Here is a 21,138-nt window from a genome sequence, read left to right on the forward strand (position 1 = left end):
GGCCCGGGGCTGACGAAACCGTGACGCAATTTCGACGCTTTCCAACACTCCAGCTCTGCCCACGCAAAAGCGCTCGCAGCTTTTAGGTAAAATCGGCGTTCTTTCGAACATTGGAGAATCCAGAGCCATCTGGAGTCGCATTCTCAATCCGAATTCCCAACCGTTCGCGTCGAAGTCGCGCAAAATAAACAACTGCGAGTATAGTTAATCGCACGAAGAACTGCAGCTGAAATCGCGAGACAAAAGTGCACAAAAGACACAGCGAAGCAAATACCGTACAAATCAGCTACGTTTATGGCGCACCAGGAGAAGAGGAAGAATCTGCGCCCCGTCGCCCCCGCCTTTCAAAACAAAAACAACAACAACGAGGAGCAAAGCTAACACAAAGAAGATATATAGAATAAAATATATATTTTTGGTACCGCTTTTGTATGGTTAAAACTAATCAGAGCGCTCCATTGATTTATTGAGCGCACACTGCCAGAGTTTTCGAGTTTTTCAAGACGTTGCCAGCTGTTGTTGCCGCTCTTCGTCGCACACCTCCCACCAACCCCAACCCCTCCGCCCGCCTCCTGGCTGCGAAGAAAGCGAGAGCGCGGTCAACGTCCTGCGAAGAGAGTGAGAAGGGCAGCGAGAGCGCGATAAAAGCGAAGGTGAGCGAAAGGACACCGGCAGCCGCTTCATCTTCCTCTTGTTCCCTCTCATCGCAATTCAACAATAATTTAAAGTGGCAAACAAAGTTGTTGAAGATAAAGGCGCAGCGAAAGCAACCGGCAAACGTAATCAGCACCCAAATCCCCCGCGAACCAGAAAAATATAGCCAACATGCGACTGTTTCCAGTCCGATTCTCAGCCGCCTCCTCGTCGATGGCGAGTTTGGCCAAAATGCTCGACTTTTACTCGGGCTTCAACCCCTCGCCCCTCTCGATAAAGCAGTTCATGGACTTTGGTGAGTAACTGGGCCTAAGATTCTTGAACCCAAGGTGTTCTATACATTTCTACATATATATTTCAACGATCTTATCTAAGTGCTGTTGAGTAATCGTACAAGTTGATTAGGCTTAGGATCTTTGATGTTATAGAGATTGCCAATAGAATTTGCTTCTATGGAAAGTTTGATTCTCACTTTGTTTTGATTTGCCCCCAAAAGCTATAAAAACACTTGAGTTGTTTGGTTCGAAAATAGATTAACATTTTAATTGTTTACGTTAGATTTTTAATATATTTGTCAAAAGTGAATGTTATATTTCTCTAAAGTGTATGTTATGTTATGTATTGGAAAATATTAACTCACTTTTTACTTCCCTTTGCTTTTTATTATTCGTCATATGTTGCATAACCAGTTGACATAGAAAATCTATAGGCAGACCTTTTATGTAGAGATTAACATTTTCATGTTGTCTAAAGTTTCGTTTATAGTTTAGAATAAACTGCGCAAATATCCCGTTATCTAATAGCCAATTTCGTTCCATTGAATTGTCAATTAAGCATTTGCATCTACATATATTATTTTGTCGACTGCGCGCTAGACAGAGAGGCAGACACAGACAGGCAGTATAAACAATTGAATGCTCAGTTCAATTCAGCTTAGCTTTGGCTTTCCTGGATACCCCCCTTCCCCGCCAATCATTTTCAATCCGCTTCCCAGCCAACCGCCTGTTGCTAAAACGGAAGTCAGAATAGCTCAACTTGTTTATGAGATGGCCATGTTTTAGAATTCATAAACAAGTTTCGTCAATGAAAATGAAACACGAGAATGGGGACGCGAGCAAGGCGCCTTTTTTCCGCCCACACTTCATTGAGCGCCAACAGCCGGCACGTGGCCTTCAATGACGTTTCAATGTCAACCCAACACCCCCTGCAACCCACCCTCCGAAATCCAGGGCTTCAACCTGCCCCAATAAAAGAACACGCAATCCTCGAATCGAGTGGCTCCTGTCCCCAGAGAAGTCAAACTTGGTTTGCAGTGTATTTTCTAAAAGTTGCATTATATCTAGATAAACGTAAATGGCAGCCTTTAGATACTGTTTCCACATAACCTTTTAATTTCAGACCTGCTCTAGTCGAAATTCAATTTTTTGCTGTGCAACCAGCAGACTCGAGTGCTAACTTCTAGGGCATTCTCGTTGAAAAACTGGCATGCGACGTGAGCAGAAATAAAAGCCAGGCCAAGTAGCTCGGCTGGAAGAGGAGGAAAATGTGGAAAAGGTTGGCCTCCGGAGGCTGAGCTATTATCATCTAAATTTAGACCAAAACAACAGGCTTGCTTGCGACTGTTTTCTATCCCTTTAAGACCACTTGTGCTGAGCTTTTTCCTGTTTTTTTTAGTTAGTCAGTCTGGTATGGGTTCATTTATGGGCTACAAAACAGCGGAATTAGTTTACAAGCCTTTATGGCCATCCAATAGGCCAGCACCCCTCGGGAAAGGAAGGTGACCAAATAAATAGCTAATATATACCTGCCTATACTTGAACTTTGATGTCGGTCTGTAGATAAGGCTGCTTTGCGCGCTTGTTTTGTACCCAACTGTACCCGGCACTTAATTGTGTTTTTCTGCCGTTTGTGGGGGTCCATAAACTTGGAGTAATTATGCTTATATCTATAGAATGTGGCTTGTTATTGGTTCGGTGTTATACGTATATATACATACATTGTTATTATAATGCCATGCACCCGAGTTTATGATGATTCAGGTTAACCATCGATTAGCGCTTCGTGGGCGAAGTGAGTGGGGGGTGTAAGAACTGGAAAGAAGGTTCTAAAACTCGCGCCTCATCGACGAGCCTCGTTTTTTATACAGTCTAGTCTTTAATATATTTCGAGGGCCTATATTGTTTATGCGAAATTCACAATATTTGCGCCATATATCCGAAGGCCAAGAATTCATATCAATGGAAAATATAAAATACTTATGGCATATATAGGGAGTCCAATTTGGAACCTCATCATGGTTGATCATGTGCCAATTCTCCGCGCGACAAAGAGCAACAATTATATCTGTGGCATTACGGGGGGAGGAAAATTGAAAACACAGCGTCAGACAATTCCAAAGTTTATTGTATAATGGATGCATTGCGATGGATCAGATCACTGTGACCATTTCGGGCAAAGTCCAGGATGCTGTCACCTCATTTCGCCCACAATTCGGGCCTGAACTTTGGAACCGCTTTAGGATAAAAAAAAAGGCAGAAACGCGCACGTCAACACTTGGCCAAAATAAAAACAAAAGCAGAAACAGAATGGCCAGAAGAAGAGTGAGCACCCCGGCGATAATAATAATAAAGACGTAGTCGTAGTCACACGCGCCGTATTTTTGTATTTCTGTCACAGGGCGAATGTGAGTCAAATATACATACGAGTATTCGAAAGACTTTCACACAAATTTTCCAACGATTTGGGGGCCAATGGGTGGTGGTGGTGGGCTGATGCAACTCAAGAGTCAAATTGCTGTGCTCCCGAACCAACAGAACAGCTGTTTTACAAAAGAGGGGATGGTCATGGTTTGGAGGAGGGGCCCGCAGTGACGTCAGTTGGTCTAAAGATAGATGCATGTGTGATATTGCACCCATTCTAATGTAATTGCATGGTGGTGGCACTGAGTGGACGATTGAGTCGTTTTCAGAAATTGGATTTCTTTGCGCCTTTGCTCAGCTGATTGCGTGCCATGCGTTGTAAATTATTGAATGCGCCATTAACGACGACCAAATTAGCCTGTATCGCCAATTGAGCGGCTCACACTGATAATGAGGATGGAATTGAAACCGCAGCTCATTGTCGATTCTGAGCTCCAGTAATGAATTCGTGCGGTGGCCAGTTTTCAATTTCACTGCTAGAACACGCAACAGTTTTTCGCCAACTAGCAGCTAAGTTCTGGTTACATAACACGCATTGAATACTTTAGCTCAGCTTTTTTTTTTTCGAAACCTGTTGGGGCACACAAATTTGTAGTATGCGAAAGCGTACAAGGGTTAATAGCTTGCCAAATACTAAATATCACGTAGTTATTAACTATTCAATGCTATTGATTATTAAGAAAATAATAACCAAATGGCACCAAATCAAAATGGAATATGAAGAGTGCTTACTTAGCACACTTCCAATCTTTAATCCTCTTAACCCGGCTTCCTTTTTTATAGCGGGCAATTATCTAAATGCATAAGGCACTTATGATTAGGACACTCAACGCCACTGGCGAATTTATCGCCGATGAAAGTGAGGGTGCGACTTATCAGCCAAGAGCAATGCATCAAAGTCTAAATACATATTGTGGAGTGCCAGACGATCCGATCGAGTCTGGAGGTTTCTTTGCTCTGTTTTCCCCCACACTACAGTCAAAACAAGTGAATACACTGAACGAGAGAGATAGGGCGTAGAGCGGTTCCAAAATGGCAAACAAGTAAACAAAAACAAAGCGTTAAAAGCTCTGTTTTGAGGTCACCTGCGCCGCCGCCCCAGCTTTTGGGGGGCGGAGCGGGCAGAACGGAGCGCGTGTGTGTTGGGGCGATTGCCGCACCCCCTCCCTAGCTAGCACATTTTGATATCTGTATCTGTATCTCGGAACGGAGATCTCTCGCGTTTGCGATCGCTTTCTGGCAGGTTCTTGAAAACAATATCATCAGGCTATCGCCTCTCTTTCCGCATTTATGTTCGTCTTTATAACTCGTTTTATTGATTCTGTTTTGTTTGGCCAATTCGTTACAATTGACTCATAAAGCGGTTCCAGTCCAATTTATTCGGCATAGCCACGTATATAGTATGCATATATCTAGTTGCTTTTTGCGTTGTATCTGGAATCCTAATTAAGCCTGGCGAATTGTGGCCATTCGATTTTGGCGACGAGCAATTGCCGGAAAAGAAGGCGTGTCTTTGCCGGCTGGTCAAGACCCCGTCGATAAGGCGGATCCGTCGTTATCACCTCGACGGCAGTTTCTTGATTTTCTCTTTGTTACGAAACTGTTGACTCGCGACAAACAACAAACAGAAAAAAAACCCAAGCACATACATACACTAAGAGAATCGGAAGCAAATACAAAAAAACCAACAAAATGACAACACAACACAAAGGCAAATTCAAAAGCCTGACGAGGGCAAAGTTTTCTGCGGTTGATTTATTTCGCATTTGCCAGGGAGCTCTGAACTTAGCTTGTTTATAAGAAAGTACAGGCTGTATACATACTAAGCGTAGTTATGTATTTAGCTCAAGTACTTTGGGGCTCTCTGATAATTAATCCAATTGAATTTATGTGCAGCTCAGAACTGTTTTCGTTTTTATGTACGTCAAGGCTGTTCATTCTAGCTGGTTTGTTCCTCCCCATGAGGTTTTCACTCGTGAGCTCATGATCACTGAGTGCCTAAAGCCGCAATGATAAGCTTGCGAGGAAAATATTTTAAATAATCTAGAAGCGCTGGAAAATATACTGAATAATCTAGAACAACAAACAAATATGCAGCGATAACTCAAGCAAAACCAAATGCTGAATTGATTGACTACACTTGTAGTATTGCTCTCGTTTTCTTAAACGTTTTCTTAATCGTTTCTTTGTAATTTAATTTAATAGGTCAGAATGCCTGCGAGAAGAAATCGTACATATTCCTGCGCAAGGAGCTGCCTGTTCGACTGGCGAATATCATGAAGGAGATCGCCCTTCTGCCGGACAACCTGCTGCACACCAGATCCGTAAGCGAAGTTAGTTCCTGGTACGTCAAAAGTTTCGAGGATGTGCTGGTGTACGAGAAAGCAGAGCCCACCCACGACAATCTGCAAAAGTGAGTAATGCGAATTTCAGTAGATCAGCATTTCACTAATCACATTTGCCTTTCAGGTTTGTGGCCGATTTGGATCTCATTAGAAATCGGCACAACGATGTGGTGCAAACGATGGCCCAGGGTGTGATCGAAATGAAGGAGAACGAGGGCGGCCAGGTGGATGCGCCCACAGAGAGTTCCATTCAGTACTTTCTCGACAGGCTCTACATGTCTCGAATCAGCATTCGAATGCTGATAAATCAGCACAGTAAGACAAGCTCCAGATAATGCCAGTGAGCACATTACTGACCATGTCCTTTGCCTATTTAAAGCCCTTCTCTTTGGCGGAAATCCACATGCGGGTGGCCGCCACATTGGTTGCCTGGATCCCGCCTGTGATCTCTCGGATGTGGTTCGCGATGCCTACGAGAATGCGCGATTCCTGTGCGATCAGTACTACCTGACCAGTCCGGCGCTGGAGATCCAGCAGCACAGCAGCGAGCCTGGAGACAACCTGCCCATCCGCACCGTGTACGTGCCCTCGCACCTGTACTACATGCTTTTCGAGCTCTTCAAGAACTCTATGCGTGCTGTTGTGGAGCACCATGGCCATGACAACAATGACACATTGCCCCCCTTGAAAGTAGCCATCTGCAAGGGCAAGGAGGACATCTGCGTGAAAATTTCTGACCAGGGCGGCGGCATTCCCCGCTCCCAGACCGATCAGCTCTTCAAGTATATGTACAGCACAGCGCCGCAGCCCTCGAAGTCGGATCTGCATACGGTGCCACTAGCGGGCTATGGATACGGTCTGCCGATCTCAAGGCTTTACGCCCGCTATTTCCACGGCGACATTGTGCTGCTCTCCTGCGAGGGATTCGGCACCGATGCAATTATCTATCTAAAGGTGGGTCTTTCACTCATGCACATTTTCCAATGCAAGCTAACCCAAACCCACTCCTTCCCTTGCAGGCTCTGTCTGACGAAGCAAACGAATTGCTGCCGATCTTCAACAAGACAAGCTCAAAGTTCTATCGCGCCACCGTGCCCACGGGTGACTGGTCGAATCAGGTAAAATACGCTAAAAAGAAGAAGACGAGCGCTGTCAGCCAGTAGACGTGTGAAAATGCCAAAGAGCAAAGCAAAAAAATGAAAAGAATGAGATGAGATGAGTTGAGAAATGAAGCGAACCGCCTGGCTGTGTAAAGAGTTTGCGCCACCCTGCACCAATTGAATTCAATCCAATCAAACCCAATCCCAGCAAGCAAGCAAGCAACCCTCATCCCGCATCCGCAACCCAGTCAAGTGAAAAGTGTTTATTTATTGTTTAATGTAATGTTAATGTTAAATACTACCTATGTTTGTATGTGCCCCAAACTCCTTAACACGTTTGATTTTCGAAAATTTTTTGAAATATTGTCATTTAACATTTGACATTCCACAAACATTTTTGCCCATTTTGGAGCGGGCTGAAGCTGTGTTTAGTTTTTGTGGGGAGCGAGTGGCGCAGCGCCCTTGGCTTTAATATTACGTTTGTAGCCATTAAATTCTATATATATATATATATTTATATAAACTTATATACACGACAAACATTTATACTCTGAAGTAAACTGATGTTTTGAAACCTTTACGAAATTAGCTTTAATTTGTGGATTTTAATTAGGCTAAAGCCCGAACTGCATGAATGTTATAGTACATTTATCTTTTTGAGCGCACTATTTAATTTAACTCGTTAAGTCAAACAAGTTTTAAACAAATAAACTGGAAAGTATACACCAAAACTGAACGATTTCTCTGTTTGTGTTTGATTTTTATTTGTAACAATTTAACTATTTGACCTTTATTTCCCTCACCCGAAATTTGCGAATTTCATTTACATTTCCTCTGTTGCTTTCATTTGTTTTATTAACATTTAAATTCCAACTTAATACCTATAGTTATTTGTATTTATTTTAAATACCTCTTTCTTTACTTATATACTCTCCACTGATGATTTCTTTCAGAACTTTTCCAATCGTTGGCGTTATTTATATGGTTTTTTAAAGAATTCATAAGACTGCATTTGGTCCAGACGCGTTTGCAGTTCATTGGTTTTCATTTCTTGCCACACAGGGTCACCATTAAGCTTTCAAAACTCTCTGATCTTCTAGAGCTCCGATATGAACGCACGCCAGTTGTCGGCCACCACACCCAAGCGCTGCGACTTTCTCCAGGACGCATGAGGGATGTGCTCCCAGCAAGTGCTACTCAGGTTAAGCAAAGAGGACTATTCAGGAAACAACTGTTGGATATTGAATCACGATATATATCACTAGCCCTAGGCAAACATTCCCAAACTGCAGCAGCAACGGAAGCAACTCATATTTGTATTCATGGCAGTTACGTGTAGTTATCGTGTTGTTATTTGAAATAAAACGGATGCATGACAACAACGGCAGTTTGTTAAAGATCAAACAGTGGAGTTTTCTTTTAGGCACTACATTTTATTCTTTACGTACACAATAATAATAGTAATAATAATATTTCTCTATATTGCATCAATAACATTAAATATTGTTCATTTTGCTTTAATTCTCCTCGTATTTCGGCTCTATACAGTAATCGATTCATTTGCTTCGGGTTATGTCTTTATAATTATTTTATACAAAATTCTCACATTCAGTTAGCATTGTTTAGCATTTTTCACATTTATCACTTGTTAACATTTTTCATTCGCTTTACTCGACCATTAATCTATTCAACTACAGCAACAAATTGATACGTTTAAACAAAGTGCATTGCGGTTGTTTCTTGTGTTCTTTTGATCTTGACCTCAGATTATTATCATATTTATAATTATAATAATAGTAGAATTCATAATATGCAATATAAAATCGACAAAAAATCAATGATAATAAATACAATACAATATATAAACAATAATACACATTAAATAAATCGAATTGCAATTGGATTGGAATGCATGCGAATCGGAGAAACATAGAAGGATAAACGATGAGACAAACTTTTGGAATGTCATAAAGTTCCAATCATGTTGAAGTGTGAAAATGGCCTTGGTAGCACCGCTCTACTTGCGCAGGGGATCCAAACTCTCCAGCGAGAAGTCGTCAAGGTTTAGCTGATTTTGCTTTAAAGGCATCAAAGTATTAATTATGACTTACAGCAGTTTGTTTCGACAAAACTCACCTTGAAAATGGTCGGTCCATTGTTCAATTCGAAAGGATCCGAACCGAATAGATCTGTGTTGCCATTCAGGCCGTTGCCCGTTGTCACCGAGTTTAGGCGCCTGGGAGCGGCAATCTTTGGCGGAGGGGCCACTGTGAAACGAAAACATATCATTAGTAACTTATAAGCTTGGATATGGATTTTTAGACATACACAATGGCGGCGTTATGTTCAGCTCGCTGGAGAAGCCACTGCTGTTAATGCTGTTGTTATTGCTCGTTATCAGTAAGCTGCTGTTGTTATTTTGCAGCTTGTGGTCGTTGTTGTTGGAAAACAAATGCTGACCAAAGCTATTGGCCGGCTCGAAGCCGAACATATTGCTTATCGCACTGCGACCCGTGCTGCCGATCTCCTGCGTCTCATCCGCTCGCGGATCGAAATCACTATCGGAATCGGAGTTCAGCAGCAGCTCGTCCATCTTTTGGCTATTGCTCTTGCCGCCGATGCTGATCTGGCTGGACAAATTGTTCCGCGGCGGGACAATTGGCAAGAACGAGCTAGGCGACGCTGAGTGGGTCGATGCTGTGGTGGAATTGGTGTCGATTAGCAGCTTATCATCATCTGAAATTGAGTTACGGAATTTATTTGTGAACGACAAATAGTTGAGCATCATTTTACCAAGCTTGCCGTTGCTCAGGGCTTCGCTGGCCACCTCGATTCCATTCTGGGGCTCTGTGGTGGGCGCTTCCAGGATATCCTTGATTCCCAGATTAAAGAGCAGGGCATCTAGCTCGGCCTTTGGCAATTTGGCGGAAACTTCTCGCAGACGCTCCTTGTAAACGTTTACGGTTTGCTGCAGATGATTAATCTGTTGCTGCGCCTTGCTCAGATTCGTCTTTTCGGTGCTATCCATGTACTTTCTGTTAATAAAAGACAGTCAATAAAATGATGTGGCTTAAATAAAACTGCTAAATAACCCACCTGTAGGCCAAATCGAAGGCCTGACCAATGGTCAGCGTGATGTCCGAGGCCAATTTGTTTGAAATGAAGACAAAGCACTCGTGGCTCTCCTCGACTTTAGCACTACCATCGCCATTTCCGTTTGCATGGCCATTTGACGCCGGATCGCTGCCGTCCAGCGTCTTCACCGTCTTGGCAATGAAGCTAAAGAACTTCTTCACACCCTTCTCGTCCGCACAATACGAAATATTGTAGAGCGGAAACTGGTGGAGGATCTTGTGGGTGCGCGGCTCCTGGATTGCCACGCCCTTGATGCTAATGGTGATCTCCAGCTTCTTGAACTTCTCCTGGGTGCCCGTTTCCGCCTTCTTCATCTGCTGGGCAAACTGCAGCTTCCGAATGGCCTCCTTGACCACCTCAATCCCTTTGGGCTGATCCACGCTCAGGTTACCAAAGAACTGGAAAACGAAGACAACGACATGCCATTAAAAAATTGAATTTTTGTGTTTAAACTACTTTTTAAACTATTTCGTTGTAATTGCCTATTAAGGCAAAAATATGTTTCCTATGGAAAAAAATGTGTTCCATTTTACGATCGACTTAAAACTTGAAAATTGCATTCGACTAAAACGAAGTTATTTAACTGTTGAAGGAAATAAGAATGTTAGGTATGTCAGTCATACTCAAATTTAGATTGGCGAATTATTGATATGTAACATTAAACCTACAGCTGCGGTTAAAATAATAGCACTACTGCGGGTGGAAAGTTGATTTCCTAAAAAAAAGTATTGAATGTTTATTTTTTTTAAAGTCTGATTGCATGAATAATAAGTACCATATGTTGTCTCTCTAAGCAAGAAATTTTTAGTCTCTCAATGTAACGGTTCTTTTTGTTTTTGGGCACTTTCTGCAAAATCGCGCTAAATGAGGCGGTAACAAAAATAGCACTGACCACGTTTTTGCTGAATAAAATTAATAGGATTGATTGCTTTGGGTTTTTTTTCGACAAATTTTGAAAAAAGGAGTTGCATTAAAGGTTTTAATTGAATTTTTTTCGAAAGAAGACCAAAAATTCTTTAGTTATCGGTCGGGGAAAGCATTTCACCGTCGAAATAAGGAATTTAATTAAAAACATGATCTCTGAAGGTAAAACCTACGCTTAAATGGGGCGGTTTGTTGGTTTTTCAAACAAAATGATCCGCAACGCACTTCTGTTTGTCGAAAATAACGAAAAACGTGGAAGAAAGCCCTCTATGTCCAACGTGGAGATCAAGCGCTTGGTTCTGCAAAGCAAGAAGGAGCCTTTTAAGCCGGCGACGGAACTGAAGAAGGAGCTCCAGATAGCTGCAAGCGTGGAAACAGTTCGCAAACACTTAAGACAAAACAACTTTAATGTGTGCAGTCCCAGAAAAGTCCCGCTTTTGACTGTGAAGCATGTGGCAAAGCGATTCGAATATGCCAAGATACGCAAGGACTGGCCTGTGGAGAAGGGGCGCTACATTTTGTGGTCAGATGAGAGCAAAATTTTTTTTTTTTGGTTGGAAAGGCTCTTGGTCTTATGTTCGGCGTCCACCATGAGCTGAATATAATCCTCGCTTCACCTTTAAGACGGTAAAGCACGGGGGATCACACATCATGGTATGGGCGTGCTTTTCATACTATGGAGTAGATCCGATTCATATGATTCAAGGCATCATGGATCCGCACATTTACACAGATATCCCGGAAAATGTGATGGCGCCATATGCCGAGGATGAAATGCCGTTTTTTTGGACATTTCAACAGGATAACGACCCAAAACACACGAGGAAGAAGGCTCGAAAGTGGTTTGAGCAGAAATCGATCCTAGGAATGAAATGGCCTGCTCAGCCACCCGACTTGAATCCAATCGAAAAACTTTGTGCGGACGTGAAAAAAAGGTTTCTGAAGCCAAACCCAACCATAACGAGGAACTTTGGATTTATGGGGGATCGAGGATCAAGGATTCATGGAGCAAAATTCCTCAAAAACGGTACCAGGACTTGGTGGACTCCATGCCAAGAGGATGCGCAGCTGTCATTGCCTACAATGGTCACGCAACCAAATATTAAGATTCTTTAAACATAGTTCTTAAGATATAATCCATTTGTTGAACTCTTATTTTATTTTTTTAGTTAGTTTTTAGCAAAATACGAGAAACAGTGCTATTTTTGTTACCGCCTAAATTTTGAGGTTTTTTTTTCTTTTACCAATTATTTTTAAAATATCCATTAGATCTGTTACCAATTTTATTATTTTGATTGAAAATCATTGTAGTATTTAAGATTAGTTAAAAAAATTATGAAAAAATGTCAGAAAATAGAGAAACGATGGGGCAAACACGAAATGTGCTTTTGGTGCTATTATTGTTACCGTAACTGTATAAATAGTACATTATTAATATTTGATTCACTAAAAGACTGATATTGGTATAATATAAAAACAAATATACAAAAATATTCTATGTGAATAAAAATTCCTATAATAAAAAAGTTAGTGGGTAAAATATCTATAGCCTATATTACGTATACGCAGAGAAGACCACTAAAAATTGAAAGGGATACTAAAGTAAAGTTTATGGCGATGCCATTTAATTTAAACTAACGTTGACGTCGAATCTGTTAAATATTTGTTTTCATTTTACGCCCTTTGGGTGTATGAGTTTCTCAGCACCACAAAGAAGCGAAATCGGCGACCATGTTTCTCGCCATGTACCGCCTATCGGGGTCGGTCGTCACAGGTGGGTTGTCCCTTGCTCACCTTGACTAGATAGACCGCGTGTCCGCTGATGAGCTGCTCCGGCGTGTGCAGCCAGTTGCGCTTGCCGTTCTTGGCCTCGCTTTTGGCATCCCCGTTGCTGTTGCTGCCAGTGCCGCCGCCACTGGTGTTGTTGCCCCCGTCGGCGGCGTCCTTGTCCTTGTCCTGCTGCTGCTGCTTGCTGCTGTTCTGCTTGTTCCAGAACTTCAGCTGGGCCATCTTGGCTGCCGCCTTGCTGCCACCAGACGTCCCGCCGCTGTTGGCTGGCTGATAAGGCATTGTTGTGGTCGGCGCCGTTTTTAAGCGTTTGAGGGAGCTGCAATGGGAATCAGAATTGGCAAATGAGCTGCGGATTGAACTTTGCCCGTCGCCGGCATTGTGTTGGGTTTTTCCTCTCGGATCCCTCGAGTATAAAATACAGTGTGCATACAAATACCAGCTGCCGCTGTACTGCTAATTATCGTTATACAACCAACTGAATCTGAATGTATTCTTTTGGCTAATTGCAAATCGTGTTCGGAGAGAGGGACAGCAAAGAATCTACAGTGCTCGATGGGGTAGGCGGAGGGGGAGATCGGGATCTATGGAAGCCAATCCCATCTGCGTCATCGCAGACTCAAACCTGATTTATTTGTTGCCTTCGTCAGCTGTCGAGATCGGTGCACTTGGACCTAGACACTTTTATAAAACTATACACATAGAAAAATTAACATTTAGTCGTAATTTAATCCTCTTAAACGTGTAAAAAATAAACGCGATTCTAGGAAGTTTAAATCACTTATTTATCAACCTTGAAATACAATTTTGGCATCTTTCAAATCTAACAAAAAAGCAAAACGAAGCTGTTTAAAAGTCACTAAAGTGTGTTATTTGATTAATTGCTTTTATATTTATAGTTTAGATGGCTAAAGAGCCAGAGATCATCGAAGTAATGTTACTTTTGAGTATTAAAACAAATTAATAAACACCTTGATTGCTCCCTTTGGAACAATTTTTACTAAATTTAATTGCAAGGAGATCCCTATGGAACATTTAATATTTCGATATTATAAATGAGCTCACCAGACCAGAGAAGTTACATACTTATTTGCAAGGCAATAATATTGAAATCATAAAGCTACCATGAAGCCACCACCAGCTAGTAAAGTGACTGGTTTATCCATTTTCCAGGCTACGGGCTCACACATTTTGAGTGACGAAACCCACTGTACGGATGTAGAAATGCACTCAGTCGTCAGTCGTCATTGTGCAAAGACAATAAGGCAACAGTTTCTCAGAAGTAAAACCACAAATACGACAAAAAAAAAAGATATAAACCAAAATTAGAACAAAGTCGCTAAGCTAAGCTGAGCTCACACCGGATCAAAGTCACACCTTGTGGACAGAGATGATGTGACGAACGGATCTTTTGTGAATTGGTTCTTTCGTGCAATTCTCACATTTCGTGCCGTCTCATAATTAAGAAAAATCTTGCAAAAAATTAATGAAGCTCTGCTGGTTTTTTGGCTCTCTTTTTCTTTGTTTGGCGCTTGCATGTGTGTATTGTACGGGTTTGATTTATTTGGAGTTGGCCAAAAAGGAGGGAAGTGCGGTGGGGAATTGGGAACGGGGGTTTCGTTAGGCAATCGCACAAAAGCGAAAGCTAAATTGGCCAAAAACGGCAAGCGACGCCGATGACGACAGCCCGGGTTATAAAATACAAAATTCGAAAATAGCACAACGCTTGGCTTTCGTAGCTAAGCATCGGAAACGAAATCCAAAAACAAAGACTCGAAGCACCCTGTGGCCCGGCAATTGTGCGCAATTACCCCAACAACTACACACATTTTTCAAACGACGAACAAAAGATAATGTAGACAACTAAACCGCAGATATGCATATGTTTATGTACTCCGTACAAGTCGCTATACTACGCACATACACAGATAGTACATTTAACAAAACACAGCCAAGTCGCGGAAGTAGTTCTCCGCATCTTATCGCACTTAGGGATTCCGCCCCACAATCCAAATCCATCCCGCATCATTGGGAATGCAGACTGCGTGCCAGATCTGCTCGTATGTATATCGTCTAAATTGATATTAGCGGACGAGAGCAACTTGACACTATTTCTCTGTGGCTGTCACTTTACAGAAATTGTGCAGATAATAGACGATTTTCTTGTGTAGTATTTCGCAATTACCATTTTAGGAGGACGTTTTTATATGGGTTCCTTCAGTACAAGGTAAATATGTATATTCTTTCTGAATTTTTATGTATATGTTTTCTGACTATTCAAAATTTAAAATTTCTCTAATATAAGGGATTTTACAAGATGCAAATATGTGTTTCTTTACTTTGTAACAGCACTTACGGCTTAACAATCAGCTCTTAATATACAAAGGTAGTAAATCAAATACTTGTTTATAGTTTTTAAAAAGAAAACAGCTAGTTTTATGCTGGTGACCTAAAGGCGAACTAAGCAATAAATATGAATAAGTTTCAATAATCTCCAAGATTTAGCTAGGAACAAGCCGAGCTGCCCTCCCTAATTACTGAGATTTCCAGCGACTGAGATTAGACAACGCTGTGTGTACTTACTTACACATCAGATATGCAAATGCGGTAAGAGAATGTGGCCGAGGGGGGAGAGGTGGATTGGAGGAGTGGGGGAGAAGCGAAATTTAAATTCAATTGGGCCTGCGCACTGACTGTGAAATTATTGTGAACCATTTTCGGTCCTCCATTTCCACTCTCTTTGCTGACTTGTGTTTTTCAGTTTTAGTTTTATGGCTTTATGTTGCCATGTGTTTACGGGCATTTTCTTTTCATGCTGGCCAGACACTTTCTTTGCCGTTTTGCAGTCTTTTTTTCGGGCGGCATTCAACAGGTGTTTGGCCAACACAAGGCATTGCACAAGGCTAACAAAAACAAACAAACAAAGTAAAGCGTCGGTGTTTTTTTTTTTCAACTTTCATAATTAGCAGAAGCTGAAGCTGGGACACGCGGACCTTGCGTGCTTATTTGCCATTGTGCGTGACTGTTTCTCTAAGTGTACACAGAGAAAAACAGGTGAACATCTTGTTAAATCCGCAGCAAAATTTAGAGCTATACATCAGTAACATAACGCTTCTAGGAAATAGTTGTGTGGATAACACACAATGAATTAAAAACATTCATCTAAAAACTAATCGTACAAATGATCTGATCGCAAAAATCAAATTGAGCAGATGTTCTTAAATGTTTCTTTCTGTGTCCTAGTTTGGAAAGCCAATGTAATAAACACAACATGGGATTTCATTAGGCACACTGGCCCACAAAACGTTAATTTCAGTTATATTGTAATTGCTTTTTGAGCACTTTTGCTTTTGCTCTTGGCTTTTTGTATCTCCTTCTATTTTTCTGCACGCACGCATACCGTTACAAGTGGAAGGAGGAGTAGGAGTAGGAACAGCAGGCACAGTCACAGGCACAACAATTCACCGCTATTTCTTGAGCGCCACGGCGCCAAACACAAACGAACGCGACGGGAGACAGCAGCGAATAGCACAACAAAAAAGCTGGGCTCCAACTTTTTCAAGTCGCTACGTTTTTATTCACTCGAGAGAGCCGGAGACTGAGAGCGTGAGCGCCGACGTGAGAGATAAACAATTGTAGAGATTAGAGCTGGAGAGCAATGGTGATTTGTAATTTTAATTTTTCAAGTGCCATTGAAATTAAACAAAGACTTTGTTTCTGGCTCTTTCCCTCATCTTCTCTAGCCGTTTCGATCTCGCATTTTCATTTTCCTCCCACTCAGCGCTCTCTGCCTTTGCTCTCCCTTTCTCTCTTGACCTGCCTTTGGCTAATGACTTTGCAGAAAATAACGTTTAAAGCGCGACTTTGGATGTGTTTAATCGCTCACTTACTTTTGCCAAACTATTTACGCCTGTTTTCACTCGTTATGCTCGTCTTTTTCGTTGATTAAAATAATTAGTGCAGTTTGTAGTATTACTTCTTATTTTCCAACTGCACGCGAGACGAAAACAAAATCACAACAACAACAACAAGAGTGGTGGGATGCTGGCGGGGAGAGTTTAAAAGACAACGGTTTGGTTTTATGTTTTCGCGCTCTCTCTCTTTTTCTCTGCTTTCAAGCTGAACTGCGCAAATTTACACGATAACACAGCAGCAACAACAACCACAAAGACAACAACAACGACCAGCGACAACAACAACAACAGTGTGCTCTGTGGAATATCCTCTGCACCTTCACGGTCCGCTACTTCGATTTACCGATCACGCGCCCATCAACAAACTGACTGGCTTGGCAGCGATTGCCATTGCGACCAAAACACGGCTCTCCAGGCTGCGCAGTCGGCGTCGGCTCTCTCTCCGGCTTGGATGCACTTCCAGAGAGAGCAGAGGCTTCAGATGCAAAACTAGTTCTGGGACAGGAAGGTCGGCTAGGGGAAACTCGTGGACGCCCTACACCAGATGATTCATATGTTGAAGCAGTCTAAGTGGCACCATAATTTTTAGAACAAGTTGATTTTTAAAAGACACCAGGTAACATAAATATAAATACATTTAAAAATTTGACAAATAGTTTGTAAGTTATTTTCCTCGTTCGAAATTAAACTTTATTTTAAGAGTTAGAAAAATATTATAATTAGTGAACTATTCATTTTAATGCTTGCTTGTTGCTTTTTGAAATAGCCAAATAGAAACGAAAATTAAAGGTTTAATTTTTTAGCTAAAATATGAGGGCATTTGCACTTAAAGTCGTTGTGCCCCAGCAAAAAGACCTACCAGTTTTGTATAGGTGAGAACGTGATCGGCTGTAGTTTTCTCTTTTGCGGTTGGAGCCTCACTGCCACACAAACATATGCCCGCTTAGTAATGCCCGCATTTGTGTGTGTGTGGGTATTTCTGCTTGTTTACCTGTTGCTTTTCAATTGTTTCACATTTTGCCAGAAAAATGATTTTCCACAAATGCAAGAACATACGGCACTATCTCGAGATTCCACCGAAATGGTTTTGGCCAATTAAAATTACGGCAACAGGTGGGGCAAGTGCGCTCACCCACACACATGTAACCTGCTTGTACCTGTATGTGTGCTTGTAATCTCGACCTGACGTAAAAACAAAGACACAGCATTGCCGTTGTTTTTGTTATAAGCCGCAGAAGACGAAGAAGCAGAAGCAGCTTCGAGAAAAATATATTTATTTTCGTAATACGTAATTTCTGGGGCTGTTTGGCCGCTTCAAATACAAATTGCAATAAAACTGGTTCCCCAAGTCGACCATATAATAATGTACCAGGATTTGATTATTGTTGTCGTTATTCGTTGTCCAATTGTTGCTTTCGACGCTGCCGTGGTGTTGTTATTGTTTGGTGGCATGCCTTGCATTTTTCTGGTACACATTTTCCTTTTCCATTTTGCCACATTTTAACTGCAGTCCCTTCCCCTTTGACCACCCCCATTCCCTTCACCAACCAAAATAAAACCGGCTTGACATAAAGGAGTGTGCGTGATGAGGGTATATGTGTGTGGGGCCACTGCAATTGTAGTTTCAGTTTGGATGCAGGCACTGTGGAATGCAAAAGCCGTTTAGCAAAATAAATTGGCGTGAAAGCCTAAAAATCACAAATAGCTTATGGTACTTAATATTTAATAGCTGTTCGGTTTCTAGGTAAACGATATTGAAGACTGTTAATGAGGTTGAAACCCTTAAACGGGAATAAACAGCTTTTTAAAGATCAAGTGAGTTTCAGTACTAAAAACTTTACTATTAAGATCATTTCAGGCATTCGCATTGTGTCCTTGTGGAATTTTAACTTTGATGTCCCTTTTAAATTGTTTGACCCACTGTACTCTCCTTGTCGTTTCGCTGCATCTGGCCATACGTACAATTTTCCCACACCCGCTCTCTGTCACCGCGATCTCTCTCTCTCTTTATCTCTTCGCCGGACTTTTAAGCTCCTGTTTCGGTTTTCCTCTCCGCCTAATATTGGCCATTTACAGTTAGAGGCCGCTCGCTGCGCCGCCGACAGCAGATATTGCAGCTATTATTTTCTCTCCCGCTGTAATTTTATTACCAGTTTCCTTTCCGCCGGCCAAAAGGAAAACTCCGAATGGCTTTTCATTGAGAGATTTTCCCGTGGAGCAACAGGGTGACCTATGCAAGCCCACACACGGCAAAGGGCAACGCTATTTTTGGGCTTTCCAAACTGCAACCGTGCTAGTTAAAAAGCTTCCGCTCATTAAAACTACATTGAATCTATTCATAAGCTTATAACAAGGTAATTAAGTCATAGGTGGATTTTCAAAAGGTTTGTTTAACGACATTCCGTTTCTCGGCAGAAATGTCTAATAGTCTTGGTTTCGCACATGGAAATCTAATCAATCTTACTACGGAGAACTTAGAAGGGCTGAGCGAAACTGGCACCATCGACATGGTTCAATGTGCACTTCTTGAGGGGGCGTTCGATCTGCCCCTTATTTGCAAGTAATAATGGCCTTTAAAAACTCGCAATTGCATTTTGATCGGGGTCTCTTTCGAATTGTTATCGTCGCCAAGGGGCGTTGACTCCGGATGTTCGTTGGATGAGGGGAGGGGAGTCCTGAGGGGGCGTGACTGCGAATGCTTGTTTCGTCGCACATGACGTTATCTTGGCGTCGTTTTCATCATCGAAGCAATAGAGTTCAAAGGCCCAATTAGCCAAATAAAATGCATGAAACCAGAAAATACGTTCCTCACTCATTCTTTTATAAGGCGAAATGTCATTAAATGGTATTGTAAATATTTGTGCGCTGCGATCAAATGGCAGTCGAAGCCAGTTATTCTTGTTGCTTTGCAGCTCGTAGGAACGTGCTGGTATTTTTCAAGCGCAATCGCTCGCTCAGTTTTTCACTCCGAGTTTCGGGCTTTTCAGCTTTTTCAGAGCCTGGGTGCGGAGCCGGTGTCATCAGCATAATTTACGTGCCGATGCCCGCCCCGCCGAGTGTCACGTTTCCACCTCACGCTCCTTATCACATGTCGCCGAGCACGGGGAACACTGTAGGAAATCAAAAGTGGGGAGTACTGTCAAAGTGCCTCAAAATGCATATAAATAAGAAACTCAAAGATGCAAATCAAACAAGCAACGCGATGCGGATTAGTTCCAAAGACTATGCTATAACAAGCCATTTAATGTACATTTGCATATAATATATAATAATAATAATAATATAAATATCATATAATATTATTATGCTTCCCATGCTGATTTATATAATAACAATCTCCATCGAATTATCATTAAAAGAGAATTCAGAAGACAAATATTATTTTTGCTGATATCGCGCATTATCGAGTTGGCGGGTTCATTTAGCGGGTGTTGCCTGTGCTTGCAAATGAGCAGCGCTTATCTCGTTTACCTCTTGATCATCGCTTATCAGCGGGGCCCTGAACGCCCCCATAAAGGCACGACACACACACACACCCACTCATACATACGCAAGTCGCACGCACACGGACATGCACACATTTCGAGTAATTCAATTATTTTGTGTATTATTTTCAATGTGCAACAAAAGCGACAATAAAATAACAAGCCAGCAGCCGACTTATCACCGCGCCGCCGCTGTTGTTGCAATGCTTGTTGCTGCTGATGTTGTCGTCGATTTCAAACTGCTGGCACTGACTGGCACTGGCGCTGGCACACAGCTATGGCAATTATTCTGTGTTCGCTTCAGTCGCCGCCCGTTGATTTTGATAGAGCCGAGCCAGAGCCGCGAGACTTCCGCTGGTCGAGGGAAGCGGCGGGCAGCGAGGAGGGGCGGAAAACCGCGGGGTCGGCTGCTGGAAAAATCCAAGGAAAGTTCGGCGAAAGTCGTTGCCTATCAAAGATAGACGGTCTCAAGGGCTGTATGTACATATGTACATACATATATTACGATAGCTTGTAATATACATATGTACATACATATACGAATTACACTAAATGTCATTTACATCTTACGCCCATTTTACTTCCCGTTCAAGGATTTTGACATTAAACTTTATGATCTTTAAAAACAAGAGGATAGATATGATTGAACTAAGCTGAACTAGTCTGTCATGAGCAGTGTAACTAGAATGGTTATAAGTTATATAATATGTAAATTATAATATTTTCCTTGGGCTCTAACAAAAATCGGAGCAATAGAACTTCCTGCTCACGACCAAGCGAACCAAACTCAGTGTTTTGAAATACAACTATTTAAAACTTGTAAAATAATTCTAAAATTCCAGCGCCAAAAAACTATATCTTTCGAGCATCGGAAACGTATGGCAGGATATTAGAAATTAGAAATTAATTCATTCTATATTATTTATTTATTAAAAATGATAGCAGAGCTTACAAAACTATGTCTAACATATTCGGTAGTAGTAATAGCTACGAGACCATCGACTGACTAGGCACCTCCATACTAATATACAAACAGGGGCGTTTAAAATTAAACGGAAAGAAAATAATTATAAAACACATGCGAATAAAAACAG

At 41.8% G+C, this 21,138-nt stretch overlaps 2 protein-coding genes and 1 long non-coding RNA gene across 7 annotated transcripts; 2 read left to right on the plus strand and 1 right to left on the minus strand.

The window, feature by feature from the left end:
- The first annotated feature begins 18 nt into the window (after nt 1-18).
- LOC6733714 (pyruvate dehydrogenase (acetyl-transferring) kinase, mitochondrial) lies at nt 19-8,202 on the plus strand. 2 transcript variants are annotated; one of them, XM_002080725.4, is made up of 6 exons: nt 19-949; nt 5,559-5,766; nt 5,823-6,013; nt 6,078-6,652; nt 6,718-6,816; nt 7,899-8,202. In XM_002080725.4, exons 1-6 carry the CDS (start codon nt 826-828, stop codon nt 7,968-7,970), a joined length of 1,269 nt encoding a protein of 422 aa, XP_002080761.2. In that variant the 5' UTR covers nt 19-825; the 3' UTR covers nt 7,971-8,202. The 2 variants fall into 2 exon arrangements, with proteins under 2 accessions (XP_002080761.2, XP_016026683.1); XM_016167715.3 differs by lacking the exon at nt 7,899-8,202 and adding an exon at nt 7,752-7,887.
- Nucleotides 8,203-8,210: 8 nt separating this feature from the next.
- Nucleotides 8,211-20,281, minus strand: LOC6733715 (PTB domain-containing adapter protein ced-6). 4 transcript variants are annotated; one of them, XM_039292871.1, is made up of 7 exons: nt 20,031-20,281; nt 12,652-12,964; nt 9,895-10,331; nt 9,592-9,833; nt 9,127-9,534; nt 8,935-9,065; nt 8,211-8,875 (listed from the first exon to the last, which is right to left on the minus strand). In XM_039292871.1, exons 1-7 carry the CDS (start codon nt 20,039-20,041, stop codon nt 8,816-8,818), a joined length of 1,602 nt encoding a protein of 533 aa, XP_039148805.1. In that variant the 5' UTR covers nt 20,042-20,281; the 3' UTR covers nt 8,211-8,815. The 4 variants fall into 4 exon arrangements, with proteins under 4 accessions (XP_039148805.1, XP_016026685.1, XP_016026684.1 ...); XM_016167171.3 differs by lacking the exon at nt 20,031-20,281 and adding an exon at nt 16,536-16,952; XM_016167170.3 differs by lacking the exon at nt 20,031-20,281 and adding an exon at nt 16,877-16,933.
- Nucleotides 17,446-19,359, plus strand: LOC27207441. Its single transcript, XR_001600427.2, has 2 exons — nt 17,446-18,913; nt 18,975-19,359. It is a non-coding gene; the product is annotated as an uncharacterized LOC27207441 (long non-coding RNA).
- Nucleotides 20,282-21,138: the final 857 nt, after the last annotated feature.

This window comes from Drosophila simulans, chromosome 2R (assembly GCF_016746395.2).
Source record: "Drosophila simulans strain w501 chromosome 2R, Prin_Dsim_3.1, whole genome shotgun sequence".
NCBI classification, from domain to species: Eukaryota; Metazoa; Arthropoda; class Insecta; order Diptera; family Drosophilidae; genus Drosophila; species Drosophila simulans.

Coding starts and splice junctions, on each gene's coding strand:
- LOC6733714 (XM_002080725.4), top strand. CDS start 826: ATGCGACTGTTTCCAGTCCGATTCTCAGCCGCCTCCTCGTCGATGGCG. Junction 950..5,558: donor AAAGCAGTTCATGGACTTTG/GTGAGTAACTGG, acceptor TTAATTTAATAG/GTCAGAATGCCTGCGAGAAG. Junction 6,014..6,077: donor AATGCTGATAAATCAGCACA/GTAAGACAAGCT, acceptor GCCTATTTAAAG/CCCTTCTCTTTGGCGGAAAT.
- LOC6733715 (XM_039292871.1), bottom strand. Junction 10,332..12,651: donor ACGCGGTCTATCTAGTCAAG/GTGAGCAAGGGA, acceptor TTCGTTTTCCAG/TTCTTTGGTAACCTGAGCGT. Junction 9,535..9,591: donor CCTGAGCAACGGCAAGCTTG/GTAAAATGATGC, acceptor ACTCAATTTCAG/ATGATGATAAGCTGCTAATC.